Source organism: Aphelocoma coerulescens, chromosome 25 (assembly GCF_041296385.1).
Source record: "Aphelocoma coerulescens isolate FSJ_1873_10779 chromosome 25, UR_Acoe_1.0, whole genome shotgun sequence".
Classification (NCBI taxonomy): Eukaryota; Metazoa; Chordata; class Aves; order Passeriformes; family Corvidae; genus Aphelocoma; species Aphelocoma coerulescens.
The window spans coordinates 1,172,813-1,189,947 of record NC_091038.1 but is presented as its reverse complement, the minus strand read 5'-3'; the positions used below and the strand labels follow the sequence as shown (position 1 = coordinate 1,189,947).

Below are 17,135 nucleotides of genomic sequence, written 5' to 3'. Positions count from 1 at the left end.
GATGTGCCACGGGGGCAACCCCAGCTCGAGCAGAGGCCACCAGCACCGGGGTCCGGAGTGTCCCCGTCCCCACAACTCCATGACAGGAGGGGGCAGCCAGGGGGGATTTGGGATCTGATCACAGGGAACGGGGCCAGGACAAGAGGGAACGGCCTCGAGCTGTGCCAGGGGAGGCTCAGGGTGGATATTTGGGAAAATCCCTCCTGGAAAGGGCGGCCAGGCCTTAGGAGGGGCTGCCCAGGGAGGGTTGGAGTGGCCATCCCTGGAGGTGTCCGAGGGATCCCTGGACGCTGGGCTGGGGCACCAGCTTGGACTCGACGCTCCTGGACTTCTTTCCCAACCCCAAACAACCCCGGAATTCTGTGGGATCTCAGCGATGACCCCCCCCCCCCCTCCCCCTCCCCTCTGCCCCACACGCGCCGCCCTCCAGCCGGGCCAGACGCTGGAGAGGAAGGATTTTAATTCCAGGCCGGATTCCTTCCCGCCAGGCGACACTCGGCGCCTTTGTCCGGGGTCCCGCGGGGCACCGCCACCGCCGCTGGCCCCTCCTTGGGGACAAACGGCCGCCGGCGTCTTCCCACGCACGGCCCCGGCCGCGGGCGGGGGGCTCGGGGGGCAGCGAACAAAGGGACCCCCGCGACCCCCGCTGAGCCCTGACCCACTTCATGGGCAGCCCGGAGCTGTCGCAGCCCTCGGGAGGGAGGGGAGGGGACGGATCCGATGTCACCTCGCCGCGGTGACACCGCCGGCTTCGTCCCCGTTCCCGGTGGCAGCCGCGAGGGGAAGGGGTGGGAAATGGGGACGCGGAATTCCCGGCGGGGAGCGAAGCGGATGGGGGGGGGGGAGGTCTGCAAATTAATGCCGGTATGCAAATGAGGGTCATTAGCATAAATTACAGCCCTGCCGACAGGAGCGTGGCCTGCGCTCCGCGTGTCGGTTTGGGCTGGGCGGGGGCGTCCGTTGGGATGAGGAGGGGCTGGCGCTGCTCCGGGGGGAATTTGGGGATGGATTTTAGGGAAAATTCTTCTCCCAGAGGGTGTCGGGCGCTGGAACAACTCCCCCGGGAACGGCCACGGCTCCAGGAGCTTCGGGAGGGTTTGGACGACGCTCCCAAGGGACAGCGCGGGGTTTTGGGGTGGCTCTGATTGATCCGGGAGGGTCTTTTCCGATCCGGACATTCCCTGATTCCACAAAACGCAGCTCCTGCTGTCACCCAGGCGTTCCCAGCACTTCTCCAAAGGAATTTCCACCCTTTTCACCAACCCCGAGCTTTCCCCACCCAATCCCGCAGCCGTCAGCGCCGATGGAATCACCCCAAAACATCGGCACTTCCCGACTCCCAAAGAACCCCCGCTCCCTCCCTGCGCCCGAGGTGTAACTCGGGCTCTAAGCAGCCAATTAATTAACCCTAATTAAACCGGTTAATTGTGCAGCTCAGCCGTATTTGCACCCAAAAAACCGAATTCCCAAACATTCCGAACCCTAAAAACCCCACAAAATTCCCACTCCCCGCCGATCCCGCCTGTCCAATCCCAAATCCATCAGCTCCAGAGAGTTTTCCACCCCCAAGTCTTTGCTCCGAGGCGCAGCTGGGGGCTGGATCTCGGGGGGAAAAAAATCCCGAATTTCTGGATGTTTCTATCCCAAAGAAACCCCTGGGTGGGTGCTGGAGCTTCCAGGAGAAGAATTCCATAGGGATGGGAATTCCGGGGTTTCAGGGGTGCTGGTGGCCGGCGGGAGTTGGGAATCCCAAGCGCCTGTAATCCCTGTTATCCTGCAAGGAAATGGGCGGGATTTAGGACATTTTGGGGGATTTTTGATCCCAAAGAAACACACGGATTTTCCATTACCTCCAAGTAGGCGGTGGAGACCAAAGCTCGGTCCAGCCTCTTTTTCTTGCAGGAGGAAGGCTGCGGGAAAGAGGAAAAAAATTCCCGTTGGGAAAAGCGGGGGCGGGATGATGATCCCAAAACCCTGGGGTGAGGGATTTGGTGTCACCAAGGATTGGGGACACTCCAGGGCAGCCTCACCCTGTGGCCAAACTGGACCGTGGAGTAAACGGTGCGAGTCCCCGGCTCCTCCGGGCACCTGGGGAGCTCCTGCCGGGGAAAAAGGGGTGGAACGCACCCAAAAAAAATCGCAAAGTTTGGGATCAAAAGAGTGGGGGAAATGGATCCAGCCTGGGATCAGCTCGGATCCCACAGGAATGACCCTACCAGTGTCCTGGGAGAGACCATGGCGTAGATGGTGGCTCCTTCCTGGGTGGCCTCGCTGGTCCCGGTCTGGGGAGAAAAATTTTTAAAAAGCCCGGAATGGTTAAAAGGATCAAATTGGGGCTGCCCACATTCCCAGATGGAATTTCCTCATGGAGAGGGTGGTCAGGGACGGGAGGGTCTCAGGGAGGTTCGGAGTTGCCCAAGGAGGTGTCCAAGGAATGACCGGACATGGCGTGACCAGGTTGGGGTCGGTGCCAGGTTGGACTCGAAGGCCTTGGAGGGTTTTTCCAACCCCAATATTCCCGGGATTCTGTGGGGGAAGGGACGTTCCCGGCACTCACGGGGTCCTGGCCGGGTTTCTTCACTCCCACCTCGGCGTAGATCGTCAGCGGCTGCTCCGGGGGTCCCGGCGGCGTTCCGGGGGTCGCTGTGGGGTCAGAGCCCCCCAAATTGGGGGTTCCAGGGGTCAGTGCGGGGTCAGAATTCCCAGATTTTGGGGAAGGTTCCAGGGGTCAGTGCAGGGTCAGAATTCCCAGATTTTGAGGGGTTCCAGGGGTCAGTGTGGGGTCAGCCCCCCCAAATTGGGGATTCCAGGGGTCAGTGTGGGGCCAGAATTCCCAGATTTTGGGGGGTTCCAGGGGTCAGTGTGGGGCCAGAATTCCCAGATTTTGGGGGGTTCCAGGGGTCAGTGCGGGGTTAGAATTCCCAGATTTTAGGGAAGGATCCAGGGATCAGTGCGGGGTCAGAATTCCCAAATTGGGGGCTCCGGGGGTCAGGGCGGGGTCAGCCCCCCCAAAATGCGCTCCAGCCCCGCCATCCCGGCCAAACCTTCCCGGGAATTTTGGCTCCGCTTCCTCCTCCAGCAGCAGCAGCCGCTGCCCACGAGCAGCAGCGTCAGCCCCGCGGCCGCCGCCACCCACGCGCCGAAAATCCCTGGAAAGGAATCCCAAAAATCCTGGAATTGGCGTGGGAAATTCGGGATTTCAGGTCCCCTTCCCACCCCACCCATTCCAGGATTCCCTGAAGGTCCAGATGAAAGTTTTCAGCCTCGTATCGAATTAATAAGCAAATAATTGTGGATTAAATACGGAGAAATAAGTTTGTATTTTCTGTGTCTGTGGATAAAAGGAGGGATTTTATCGATATTTAAAAAGTGCCGAATTTTAATAAAAATTAATCCGTGCATATTTTATATAGAAATATCGATTTTATGTCAGCTCATGTCTAAAAATTGATCTCTAAAATTGATATAAAGTGTATTGTACATGAAAATATGGATTTTATATATAATAGCTATTAAAAGTATGTTTTATGTATAAAAATAAGTCCCTTTTTATATAAAACCAGGTTTAAATTATCTAGCTAAGCATCTATTTTATATATATATATATATAAAAAATAGATGAAAATATGGATTTTATATATATAAAAAGTATGTTTTGTATATAAAAATAAGGATATTTTATATATCAACAGAGGTAAAAATTATACGTCTAAGTATATATTTTATATCTAAAAATCAGAATATATTTTATATATTAATAAGTGTATTATGTATGAAAAATAATTTTATATGTATTATATAGATAAAAAGTGTATTTTATATACAAAATAAATATATTTTATGTTTAAAAATAGGTAGAAATTATATATCTAAATATATTTTTTATATATATACATCAGAATATATTTTATATCTATAAATAAGTGTCTTATATATGAAAATTTGGATTTTATACATAATATATCCATTAAAAGTATGGTTTACATATAAAAATAAGTATATTTTAATATAAAAATCGGTATAAATTCTATATCTAAATATATTTTTTATATCTATAAATCAGAATATATTTTAAATATATAAATAAGCGTATTATATGTGAAAAAAAAAGGATTTTACCTATAATATATACACAAAAAATATGTTTTATATACAAAAATCAGTATGTTTTATATAAAAATAATGATAAATTACATGTCTAAGTATTTCTTTTATATCTATAAATCAGAATATATTTTAAATATAGAAATAAGTGTTTGATAAATGAAAATACGGATTTTCTATGTACATAAAAATATGGTTTATACCCCAAAATAAGTCTATTTTGATATAAAAATAGGTGTAAATCACATATCTAAGGTACGTATTTCATATCTATAAATAAGGATATACCTCCTACATACACATAAGTGCGGATTTTATAGATATATAAAATAATTACAGATTTCATGTAGAATTTACACCAAATTTGTGCCTCTCACGGACAAAAATCACACCCAAAGCACCAATTTCACCCCTACAGAAACGATGGTTTCCTGCTCCTTTCAAGCCCTAAAACCCCACTTTTCCCCCCACTTAAACCCGGAATCCTCAGGCCCCCCCCGGGCGGGATCGACCCTCGGGATCCCTCCATGTTGGGGAAGATGAAACAGGAAAGCCTTATAAATATGATTGCCTAACAAAAGATTTTGGGAATATGAAAACTGTGAGCGACATCGAAATGAAGGCCATCTTTGAGATATAGAGTCTTAGTTACTGAACAACTAGAAAACAATGGTATAGCCGGCTGAAGGTAATCCCCTCTTGATTGAACAATACCCTCTGCTTGCAGACAGGTCCAAGGGTCAGAGCAGACCCTACTAGCTCAGCAGAAGGGGTCCAAGGAGTAGTTTTTAGAAGTTAAAATGTAACACTCTATGGTAATGTAAGAACTCTTATAGGCTGTATGTAAATGCTATAGGATTTGTACCTTGTATTAGATTGGCTAGTGAGAATTAGAATATTCACTACAGAAGATGATTTATTGTATTGTAACAAGGACCTCGCGGCTCCTCTTAATTCAGCTCTCCTCTTAATTCGTCTCTCTTACCTCTTAGTTCTCTCTCTCTCTCAGTTTACCTCTCTTAGTAACTCTCTTAGCTCTTAGCTCTCTCGCTCACTCTCTCTCCCTCTCTTACACCTTGGGCCTGCTTGGAGCTGCAGCTGGCAGCTCTAAGCAGTGCCTCTGTACCCACGCCCTCTGCAATAAACTGCATGCTCCAAAGACCTGCTTATAGAGATCTCTCGTCGCCGTCCATCTCCGGCCGGGCCCGACCGAACCCACACCCTCATCACCATCAATTTCGACAAACTGGCGCCCAAACGTGAGTGAAGGCCCGATTCAGCTTCTTCCACCAGTGGGAGACTTCTCCATGGACGGTAGCTAAATGACCAGTTATAGCCACCTGGAACGTGTCGTGAGCACGGCATACCGTTGCTGCGCAGCGTAAAAGCCGGAGCTCTATAACTCTGCCGAGGCAGCCCTCGAGCACGGGGAGCCGTTACTTCGTAGCAATTACCTGGAGCTCTCGGAGGGAGGAAATTGCCTGGCAGTCCTCGAGCACAGACGGCCACTGCTGCGCAGCGGTTACCTGGAGCTCTTTGAGGAAGTTTGCCGCGGTACCCCTCGAGCACGGACACGCTGCTAAGCAGTGCAGACCGGAGCTCTACGGAGGGACCCAGCCGCGCGCCCGAGCACAGACGGGTATTGCTCAGCACCGCCCGCGCTGGAGCTCTGAGTGGAGACACCTGCGAGGTCCCGAGCACGGAAAGCCGTTGCCAAGCGACGCCTGAAACCGGAGCTCTGAGGAGGGACCCGACAGCAGCGTCCTGAGCGCCGTGTGGAGAGCCTGGCCAGCCCCCCACGACGGATCCCTCACTAAGGACCCTGCCCCCTGCGACATCTAGGTGAGTATCATACTGGTCAATAATGGGACAAACTCACTCTGCCCATGACAGACATCTCTATAAGCAACTTAAGTATTTACTAAGCTCCGGTCCAAGTCAATTACCTAAACAGGAGCTAAAAAACCTCTTAGAATGGACTCTGATTAATTTCCCAAATGCTGACCGTTCAGCCGTCTTTACAAGAGACTTCTGGGACACAGTTGGGGTTAAACTCTTTAATAATATCTCCCGCCGGGATATGGCTGCCGCGGAGCTGGTCCCGGCTTGCAGAGCGCTCGTGGAGCTGTTTGCTGCGAAGGCGCCGCCCGCAGCACTCACCCCGCCGGGTCCCGCTCCTACTGCGAGCCCGCCCCTCACCGCCGCGAGCCTGCAACAGGGCACGGCCCCCGCCCCGCCGCCGGACCTCACGGCTCCGGTACCCGCGGTCCGGCTGTCTCGTGCCGCCCCGCCCCACCCCCCCGCGGTCCCTGCACCGGTCACCCCTGCCCCACCGGACTCCACCGCCCCCCCCACCGCCCCCGTCATCCCCACCCCCACGGTCCCGTTAGTCCCTGCTGTCCCGCCTCTCGCGGCTCCGGTACCCGCGGTCCGACTGACTCGTGCCGCCCCGCCCCCCGCCCCCGCTGTCCCGGCAGCCGTCACCCCTGCCCCACCGGACCCTACGACCCCCTTCACCGCTCCCCCCATCCCCGCCCCCCCCATCCCGTTCCTCCCTGCTGCCCCGGCTCCCGCGATCCCCGCCCTCGGCTCCAGCGTCTTCGTGGCCCCGCCCCCCGCCGATAGCCCCGCGGGGCCAGCGGCTGCTCCCCTGCCACCTACGGGTCCTACCGATCCCCCAGCCGCGCCTGTTATGGCTGTAGCCGCCATCATAGCCGGCCCCCCGCAAAGCCAGGCGGCGACCCTTCTTCCAGCCCCCCAGGTCCCCCTCGCCGCCACCGACACGGCGCCGGTGGTGGCCAACGTCCCGTCCGCGTCCGTGGGACACGGAGCGCCCCAGCCCCGCGAGCCACCTGGTGCCGGCGCTGCAGCGCCTACACAGATGGCTGCTGCCTCTCCCGTGCCTGCCGCTGCTCCAGCCCCGTCTCCCGGCACCGCCGCGCCGGCAGCCACACCAGCCCAGCCTGCAAACTCCCAGCGGCAGCACGCCGCGGTCCAGCCGCCGCCTGGCCCACCGTTCGCCATGGCCCCACCGCAACATACTCCTGCCGCCTCCACGCCGGCCCTCCCGCCTCCCGCAGCCCCGGGATCGTCTCCTGCCGACGGGACAGCCCTGCCACCCCCCGCTCTCCCCGACACACAGACAGCGGCCATCACAGTCCGCCACCTTGACCTGATGGCGCAACCCACGCACGCTCACACTTCTCCAACCACAGCACTGCTCACGGAACTAGCTCCGCCACCGCCCCCCACGGCTTTCACCTCGCCTTCAATACAGCCACCCGCACCCCCTCGCCCGCTGCCGCGGAGCCGGTTGCTCGCGGCCCCCCCGCCTCCTCGCCCGCCACCGCGGAGATCGGCAGTGCCATCGCCGCCCCCGCCGGGGCCCTCCGGCACCGTGCAGCTGTATCCCTCGGCTACCGCCGCCCAGCAACATCCCTCCGCGCAGCTCAGCCTCGCCTCACAAGCCGCAAACAGGGGGGGAACGGAGGGCAATGGTCCAGCTCCGGTGGCAGGGGAGACGGAGAGCCGCTCTGCCCGAGCTGATGCTTTAAATCTAACACCAGGAAACCCTGAAAAGCAGCCAGATTTGTTTGCAATGAGCCCCAGAGTCCCGCCAGCGAGCGGCTGGGATCTTGCAACCCATAAGGAGAAAACGAGTTCTGAGAGTTTGTTAGCGCTACTTTCTGAATCAAAAAATCCTCCAAAGTGCTCAGATTATTCTCAATTAACAGATTGGCATGAAATAAGACTCCAAAGCTGTAAAGATGAAAGTCTATTAGCTAAGCCTGTGATAGCTAGCCAACAGCCTGACAGTCCCAAAACGTGGGTTCCCATCCCCACTCACGAAATTAAAGAACTAAGAAGGGCGGTAAGAGATAGTGGTATTTGCTCACCGTATCTTAAACAACTGCTAAAAAGTACCCTAAAAAGAACACATCAAACTCTAAAACGCATTTTTGATCAACAGAGAGGGGGAGAAGTCCAGGATACACCTCAAAGGAGGTTGAACAAGGCTTTGTATGTCTACAATTTTTTGAATAGCTCTGCAGAAGAGCCTGATCCCCCCATTTATAGACATTTTTTGAACAACAAAAAAGCAAAACTGAAAGAACGTCCCCCAGTTTTGATTAAAAATCCAGATTCAGGAAAAATAGAAGGACCATACAATCTTATAATGTGGGGGAAGGGGTTTGCATGTGTTTCCACAGGTGAAGGAATCAAGTGGGTTCCAGCAAAAAACGTGAAGCCATACCTCGCATCAAAGCCTGCTGATGCCACCACACCAGCCAGTGACCCTGCAAGTGGAAGCCAGGAAGCAAGCACCCAGACCTGAACTGCGCAGAATCACCAGAAGAAAGTGATCTGCCAAGAACAGCTCAAGAAAAGAATGGAGTTTTCTCATTTGTGCGCGTGCATGTTGCTTTTATTCTTTTGTTTTAGTTTTTGTAGTGAAGCTTTACCTGTGAATCAACCAAAGACAAATGTCTGGGTTGCTTTGGCAAATCTGCAGGCTCCGATACCATCTGTCTATATGACACAAGCCCTGACAAACCTTTTTCAACCTGTTTAGTTGGAATACCTCTTCCAGAAGGTTTTGATAATATTACTCTTGATAAATATTGGCCATAAGACGATCATCATGTATCTCCAACTCCCAGCCATAGACACCAAACTTATATTGATAATTCTAAAATTGATAAATCTGACCTAGCTAACCAAATCACAACAGATGACCCGTCTTGGCTAGACAGTTTGTTTGATGATTGGAGCTTTGCACCTTGGCTAAGGGAACTCTGTAAAATAGGCTTGATTATTCTAGTAGTAATAATTATAGTATTAGTAGCAGTACCTTGTATACTTCAGTGTGTGCAAAAAATAACGAGTAGGACTGTATCTAATATCTTAGTTGTTCATCAGAACGGGGGAGATGTTGGGGAAGATGAAACAGGAAAGCCTTATAAATATGATTGCCTAACAAAAGATTTTGGGAATATGAAAACTGTGAGCGACATCGAAATGAAGGCCATCTTTGAGATATAGAGTCTTAGTTACTGAACAACTAGAAAACAATGGTATAGCCGGCTGAAGGTAATCCCCTCTTGATTGAACAATACCCTCTGCTTGCAGACAGGTCCAAGGGTCAGAGCAGACCCTACTAGCTCAGCAGAAGGGGTCCAAGGAGTAGTTTTTAGAAGTTAAAATGTAACACTCTATGGTAATGTAAGAACTCTTATAGGCTGTATGTAAATGCTATAGGATTTGTACCTTGTATTAGATTGGCTAGTGAGAATTAGAATATTCACTACAGAAGATGATTTATTGTATTGTAACAAGGACCTCGCGGCTCCTCTTAATTCAGCTCTCCTCTTAATTCGTCTCTCTTACCTCTTAGTTCTCTCTCTCTCTCAGTTTACCTCTCTTAGTAACTCTCTTAGCTCTTAGCTCTCTCGCTCACTCTCTCTCCCTCTCTTACACCTTGGGCCTGCTTGGAGCTGCAGCTGGCAGCTCTAAGCAGTGCCTCTGTACCCACGCCCTCTGCAATAAACTGCATGCTCCAAAGACCTGCTTATAGAGATCTCTCGTCGCCGTCCATCTCCGGCCGGGCCCGACCGAACCCACACCCTCATCACCATCAATTTCGACACCTCCAGATCCCCGGGATCCCCAAATCCCCCAACGCCACGGAGAAGCCACCTGGGGGGGGGCAGGCGAGCTCGGTGCTGGCCGCGCTCCAGCCCGCGGGGTTGCTGACGTTGCAGAGGCAGATTTGGGGTTCCGCGCCCTCGGTGACGTTCCGGAGCAGCCGGGATCCCTTCTCCGGCTGGGATCCCTTCTCCAGATGGGATCCATCCTCTGGTTGGGATCCGTCCTCCAGTTGGGATCCCTTCTCCGGTTGGGATCCCTTCTCCAGCCAGGATTCGTCCTCTGGTTGGGATCCCTTCTCCAGCCAGGATCCCTTTTCCAGCTGGGATCCCTTCTCCGGCCAGGATCTCTTCTCCAGACGGGATCTCTTCTCCAGCCGGGATCCCTTCTCCAGTTGGGATCCCTTCTCTAGCCAGGATCCCTTCTCCAGCCAGGATCCCTTCTCCAGTCGGGATCCCTTCTCCAGCCGGGATCCCTTTTCCAGCTGGGATCCCTTTTCCAGCTGGGATCCGCTCTCCGGCGTTCCCGGGGGATCCCCAGGACAGGCCCAGCTGTGGGAGACGTTCCCGGTGCTGGAGCAGAGCAGGGACAGGAGGCACCAGCCCTGATCCTGCCGCTGGATTTGGGCCTCGAGCCGCGGCTGCCGGACGGGGTCTGCGGGGACAGGGAGGGTGAGAGGGGCCGGGGGGACAGGGGGCGGACGGACAGAAGGACAAAGGGATGGGGGCGCGGCCGCTCACCCCACACGGACACTCGGAAGCAGCGAAAGGAAATCTCCCATGGCGAAGGGTCGATCTCGACCTTGTAGACCCCACTGTCCTCCTTCCTCACGGGGGAGATGCACAGGGAAAGGGTCTCGGGCTGGAAATCGGCTCTCCCGTGGAAGGAACCCTTGGGATACTCGGGAGAGCCGGCCCTCTTGGCTGTCAGGATGCGCTGCTGCGGTCCTGAGTCCTTCCTCACTCTCCACTCCACCTCACCCCACTCCCGTCGGGGTTTCTCCGGCGCCAGACACAGCGATCCCGCAGTGGACACGTCCACGGACACGGTTTGATCCCGGCATTCCGAGAATCCTAAAGCAGAGCCGGGGAGCCCCGGGTGAGTCTGTGACCCCAGGAGAGGCTCCAGAGCTGCGGAGGAGCAGCTCCTGTCGCAGACCTGCAGCTCCCAGCACGGCCCCTCCGGATCCCAGGGAACCATTCCTGATCCCCCATCCCAGGGATTCATTCCTGCCTCACCATCCTGGCCTGGCTCTGTGTCTGTTCCCCATCCCAGGGAATCCATCCTTGCCACGCCATCCTGGCCTTGGTCCCGATCCCTATCCCAGGGAATCCGTTCCCTCCTCACGATCCCGGAGAGGCTGCGACCCTGTTGCCCATCCCCATCCCAAAATTTCCGTCCTTTCCTCACCATCCCAGTCTGGTTGGTTCCTCGTTCCCATCCCAGAAGTTCCATCCCCTCCACGCCATCCCAGACTGGTCCTGTGTCTGTTCCCCATCCCAAAAAGTTCCATCTTTTCCTCACCATCCCGGTCTGGTTGGTTTCCCATCCCCATCCCAAAAGTTCCATCCTTTCCTCACCATCCCGATTTGGTTGGTTCCTCGTTCCCATCCCAGAAGTTCCATCCCCTCCACACCATCCCAGGCTGGTCCTGTGTCCGTTCCCCATCCCAAAAAGTTCCATCCTTTCCTCATCATCCCGGTCTGGTTGGTTCCCAATTCCCATCCCGGTCTGGTTGGTTCCGCATTCCCATCCCAGAAGTTCCATCCCCTCCACGCCATCCCAGACTGGTCCTGTGTCCGTTCCCCACCCCCATCCCAGAATTTCCACCCTCTCCCCATTATCCCAGGCTGGTCGAGTGCCCGCTCCCCGTTCCAGGGGTTCCACTCTCTGCACCCCACCCCAGACTGGTTCGGTGCCCGTTTCCCCCCCAACCCCCCAACCCCAGGGATTTTCACCCCTTGCCCCCCCTTTTTCTCTCAACTTTCTGACTTTCTCGTCTCAGAGCAGCCCCGGATGTCGAGGGTGATGAAAAAAGCCCCCAAAATAAAACCCGCTGAACATCCGGAGGGCCAATGCTGCTTCCTGTGGCTCCGTGTGGTCAGGGCAGCTGTGGGGGCAGCTTTGCACGGCTCAAAATAACAAAAAAAACCCTTTTCCCCCAGCCCTGAGTGCAAATCCCACCCATCCCGGGGTTTTTTTCCACCAGGAAATCCCTCCTGGGGCCCATCCAGAGCCTCCAGCTTGGCTGTGGGAATGCCAAGAGTTCCCAGCTCCGAGTCTTGGCAAAGCTGCAGGTGTGGGGACACCCCCAAGGCTCGGGAAATCCGGGAATTCCAGAGGCTGGAGCAGGGAAAAGCGGGAAATCCTTCCCAGGAGGAACGGGAGCAGGGAGTATTTATCGGAGGGATCTGCAGCTCACGGGAAGGGGCTTTTCCCACTGCTCCAGGTCCCAAAATTCCTGCAGGACGCTGGGATTGTCCCTTCCCGCTTCTCTGGTGCTGCCAGGGAGGCGTGGGAGGGTCCCAAAGTTCTCCTGAGGGAGCTGGGGGGGCTCATCCCGGAGAAAAGGGGGATCCGGGGGGAATTTGGGGCTCTTCCAGGGGGGATTTGGGATCTGATCGCAGGGAACGGGGCCAGCACAAGAGGGAACGGCCTCGAGCTGTGCCAGGGGAGGTTCAGGGTGGGTATTTGGGAAAATCCCTCCTGGAAAGGGCGGCCAGGCCTTGGGAGGGGCTGCCCAGGGAGGGTTGGAGTGGCCATCCCTGGAGGGGTCCGAGGGATCCCTGGAGGTGTCCGAGGGATCCCGGACATCGCCCTGGGCACCGGACACAGCTTGGACTCGGTGACCTTGGAGCTCTTTCCCAACCTCAGAAATCCTGGGATTCTGCAAATCCGGGAGGTGCCAGGGAAGAAACGACGCCAAACCACCCCCAAGGTGTGGCCAGAAGATGCTCCGGGCACTGGCGATGCTCCAGGGCCAAACCCTCTCCCAAATCCCCCTGTTTCCCTGCTCCCTACGCCCAAAAATCGCTGGTTTTAGGGGAAAAAAAAACCCTCAGCCCCCACCAGCTGCCCCAAAATCCTGGGAAAACGAGGCTGTGCGGGTTCGGCAGATGGATTTGGGCTTGGCAAGCGGGAGAAGCCCCGGCTGCGAAGTTCCGGACCTGCCGGCGCAGGGAAGTCGCGCCCTTCAGACAAATTCCAGAGCCAAAACGCTGCCCAGGAAGGGGAACCGGCCCCGGGTCACAGCCCCGGTCTGACTCCACTTTCCCTGGGCAGGGCGGGGTGAGAGAAGCCAGAAAACCCCCCCAAAAAAAACCCCACCCAGCCCCTCTCCATCCCCCCCTCCCCCAAATCCCCCCTTCTCCCTGCTCTGCCTGCTCCGCTCCGGCTTTTCCCTGCAATTCCCGCATTCCCGCACCCTTCCTGCCCTCTCCATCCCCACCCAAAGGCCAGCGGGTCGCTCCCCAGGCGACCCCAACCCCGCGCCCCCCTGCTCACCTCGGCTCCCAGGCAGCGCCAGCAGCAGCGCCAGCAGCACCGGGGCACAGCGGGGACCCCCGGGCGGGGACATCTCGGGGGGACCCCCCCGGAGCAGCCGCGGGAGCTGCGGGGACCCCTCGGGGCTGGCGAGTGCCCGGCCGGGACTTCCTCTGCTCCTGCGTGCGGCTCCTTCGCTCCTTCCTCCTCCTCCTCTTCCTCCTCCTCCTCCTGCTCCGGGGGGGGCTCAGGGCGCGTTGTCACCCCCCGGGACACCCCTCTCGCGGGGGGAGGACAAGGACATGTCGCGAGTGCCCCAAAACTGGCATTTAATTAATTTTAATTGCCCCAGGAGGGCGAGGGTGCCGTTTGGGGTTTTTTTTGGGGGGGAGTTTTGCTTTCCCTTTGCAGCGAGCCCCGGGGACAGTTGGGGACGTGGCCACGGGTCCCGTGTCCCCCCCCCCAGCTGGGAGCCCCCCGCGGCAGGATCGGGACCTTTGGGGAGGAATATCCAACCCCAAAATGCCCTCTCCAGCCCCAAAATTCCCGTGCCATCCCTAAAATCCCCATCCGGCCCCAAAATCCTCCCCGTTCCAGCCTCAAATCCCCGTTCCAGCCTCAAAATCCTCCCCGTTCGAGCCTCAAATCCCCGTTCCTTGGGATTCCAGGGATGCGAGGGGGAACCCGGCGGATTTGGGATGCTCGGCCCTGCCTCGACCCCACTCGGATTTCCACCTTTTCCCTGGATTTTTTCCTTTTTCCTCCTCTCCTTCGTCCTCTGCTGAGCTCCAGGTGAGTTTGGGAGCATTTCTGGGGCGGGTCAGGAATTTCCGGTCAATTAATGGAGACGTTATTAATGAATTGCTGTTAAAAAACAATGGGGGTTTTTTGTTTGTTTTGGGTTTTTTGTTAAGGAAAGGCTGTTTTCCAAGAAAAAGCCGCACTTTTATTTTACAGGGATTTTCCCGGTTTTGGGGAGCAAAGCGGGGAGTGATGCTCCGGAGCTTCCCGTGCCTCTGGAAAACGGGATTCCCTTTATTTTAGCCGGGATACCAAAATGATACTGGAAAAGATGAACCCAAATTTACCGAGAATAAACAACCTGAAAGCTGAGGAAGGCGAGGGGAGGATGCGAGGGGAGGAGGAAATTCCCAGACAATTCCCAGACAATTCCCAGACAATTCCCAGACAATTCCCAAGCTGCTCCCAGGCTGCCCCAGGGGGCGATCTCCAGAAGTTTTTGTGGGTTTTTTTCCCCTTTTCCCCAAAATCTGAGCTCGGGATCTGGGAATAAATCAGGGACTAAATCGCTGTTCCCGGGGTGGTTTTTCCCTGCTCCCGGCGGCTTTTCCCGGGATTTCAGCCGTGCCCAAGCGGCGCTGGAAGAGAGCAAAGAGGGTCAGCGGCCCCTAAATCCGATCCCTGCGCCGTCTGCTGCTCCTCTTTAATCACCTTAGGCCGAGCTCATTGCTCATTCCCGGCCATTCCCGGCCATTCCCGGTGGTTTGGAGTCGGGGACAAGCGGTCCTGGATGTGCTGGAGGGGTGGGAAAGGGGCGGATTCCCGGGAAAAAACGTCGCGGTGGGGATGGGAAGGGTGGGATGGGCAGTGGGAGTGGGATTCCCAAAGCCTGGAATGGCCTGGGGTGGGTGTCCAGGGGAGGGAAACTGAGGCACGGCTTTGGGATGCTCTGGGATTCTCTGGGATGCTCCGGGATCTTTTGGGATGCTCCGGGATTCTCTGGGATGCTCCGGGATCCTTTGGGGTGCTCCGGGATTCTCCGGGATTCTCTGGGATTCTCCGGGATCCTTTGGGGTGCACCGGGATTCTTTGGGATGTTCCGGGATCCTTTGGGATGCTCCGGGATTCTCTGGGACGCTCCGGGATCCTTTGGGATGCTCCGGGATTCTCTGGGATCCTTTGGGGTGCACCGGGATTCTTTGGGAAGCGCCGCTGCTTTCCCAGCTCCACGGGGATGCTGCAGGATGGGAGCGGGGAGGATCCCACGGAGAGCCCCCAAACCTCGATTTTTATGGGATTTTCTCCTTTTAACCCCCTCCCACCGCAGCCCCATCCCAGCCCCATCCCGAGCCGGCAGGGAGGGAAAATCCAGGGAATTCTTTGAAAGCCAAAGGACCGGGAGGTGGCAGCAGGAGACCGCGCGCGGCTGATCCCAAATCCCTTCGGGGAAGGAGCGACCGGGATGGAGCTGCGCCTTATGGGGTGAGCCGGCCTCCCCCAGCCCCAGATAAAATCCTGGAGCCGTGTCCGGGCTGGTTCCGACGGGAAAAGGGTCGGGATGAGAGGGGAAAAGGGTCGGGATGAGATGGGAAGAGGGCTGGGATGAGACGGGAAAAGGGGATGAGAGGGGAAAAGGGTCGGGATGAGACGGGAAAAGGGTTGGGATGAGATGGGAAAAGGGTCGGGATGAGATGGGAAAAGGGTCGGGATGAGATGGGAAAAGGGCCAGGAAAAACTGGCTAAAACCAGGGAAAAATGAGGGGAAAAAGGGGGAAATGGGAAAAACAGGGGGAAAACGGGAGAAAACCAGGACAGCCCGGGAATAATCCGGGTTCCTCATCCCTCGCACAAGCAGCTGCCCTAAAACGCGACAACGCCGCTTCCTCCCAGACACCACCAGAGCCCCTGGCAGCTGCCAGGTCCTGGCAGGACCAAAACCACACCCTGGCACACCCAATCCCGGGATTCCTCCGTTCCCGGGATTCCTCCGTTCCCGGGATTCCTGTTCCCAGCCCGGATCCGCCGTGGGATCCCCGAAAGCTCCGGTGGTTTCGGAAAAGTGAATTATTCAGCGGTGACCCCGGCGGAGGCGGCGCAGCATCAATTATTGAGCGGCAGAGCCGTCGAATTCCCTCATAAATAACTCATCCCATGCCGGCCCGGGCCTTCCCGGGAAATTACACATCCAACCTCCCGCCTAAACGCTCTCCCGGGAAATCCGCTGGGGTGGGAGTTAGGCCTGGGCAAAGGAGGAGGAGGAAGAGGAGGAGGAGGACGAAGACGAGGACGAGGAGGAGAACGAGGAGGAGGAGGGGGAGGGGGAGGAAGGAGTTCTGCCAGGAGATCCCGGGATTTGGGTTCGCCGGGAGCATCCCAGTGCTGCCCATTGGGGTCAGGGATCCCAATCCCAAAGGGGTTGGGCCCATCCTGGGTGGTTCCTTTCTTGGGATCCTTCAATCCATGGGGAAAGGGATCCCAGGGATCCTTCAATCTGTGGGGAAAGGGATCCCAGGGATCCTTCAATCCGTGGGGAAAGGGATCCCAGGGATCCTTCAATCAGTGGGAAAAGGGATCCCAGGGATCCTTCAAGCCGTAGGGAAAGGGATCCCAGGGATCCTTCAATCCATGGGGAAAGGGATCCCAGGGCTCCTTCCAGCAATCCCAGGGATCCTTCCAGCCGCGGGAACGTCCCCAAAACCTGGGGAAGCAGCTCCCACTCCCAGCCCTGCTGGATTCAGGGAATCTCCCCCAAATCCTCCTGGCGTGGGTGCAACTCCCGGCAAGGCCCAAGCCCCGGGATTGCTCCGTCTCGGCCATCCCAGGAATTTTATTTCCCGAGTTTTTGGTGTCATTAAAGCACCCTGGGGAAAGGGGGGAGGGGCTGCAGTCACCAGGGCGCCAGGAGATCCCAAACTCCGGGAAGGGATCCCTGGGGTTGATCCATCCCATCGCGCGGGAATTGCAAATTCCAGAGAATCCCTCGGATCCCAGGGACGGGGCGGGGCTAATTAAAGTAATTCATTAATCCCGCAGCTCGGCGCCGTGGAGGGCGGGATGGGGAAGCGCCGCGGATCCGATGGGGCCGAGCAGCCGAATTTTGGGAAGGGGCAGGGTTGGGAAAGGCAAATTCCGAACCCAGGGGGGTTCATGGAAGAAGGGGG

At 55.9% G+C, this 17,135-nt stretch overlaps 1 protein-coding gene across 1 annotated transcript; it reads right to left on the bottom strand.

Moving 5' to 3' along the window:
- Positions 1 to 1,994: 1,994 nt before the first annotated feature.
- On the bottom strand, positions 1,995 to 13,377 carry CD244 (CD244 molecule). The gene is made up of 7 exons (XM_068995029.1): positions 13,255 to 13,377; positions 10,491 to 10,823; positions 9,802 to 10,404; positions 3,045 to 3,149; positions 2,558 to 2,643; positions 2,217 to 2,282; positions 1,995 to 2,099 (listed from the first exon to the last, which is right to left on the bottom strand). Exons 1-7 carry the CDS (start codon positions 13,325 to 13,327, stop codon positions 1,995 to 1,997), a joined length of 1,371 nt encoding a protein of 456 aa, XP_068851130.1. The 5' UTR covers positions 13,328 to 13,377.
- Between the last annotated feature and the right edge of the window lie 3,758 nt (positions 13,378 to 17,135).

Coding starts and splice junctions, on each gene's coding strand:
- CD244 (XM_068995029.1), bottom strand. CDS start 13,327: ATGTCCCCGCCCGGGGGTCCCCGCTGTGCCCCGGTGCTGCTGGCGCTG. Junction 2,644..3,044: donor GAGCCAAAATTCCCGGGAAG/GTTTGGCCGGGA, acceptor CTGACCCCACAG/CGACCCCCGGAACGCCGCCG. Junction 2,100..2,216: donor TGGTCTCTCCCAGGACACTG/GTAGGGTCATTC, acceptor TTTCCCCGGCAG/GAGCTCCCCAGGTGCCCGGA.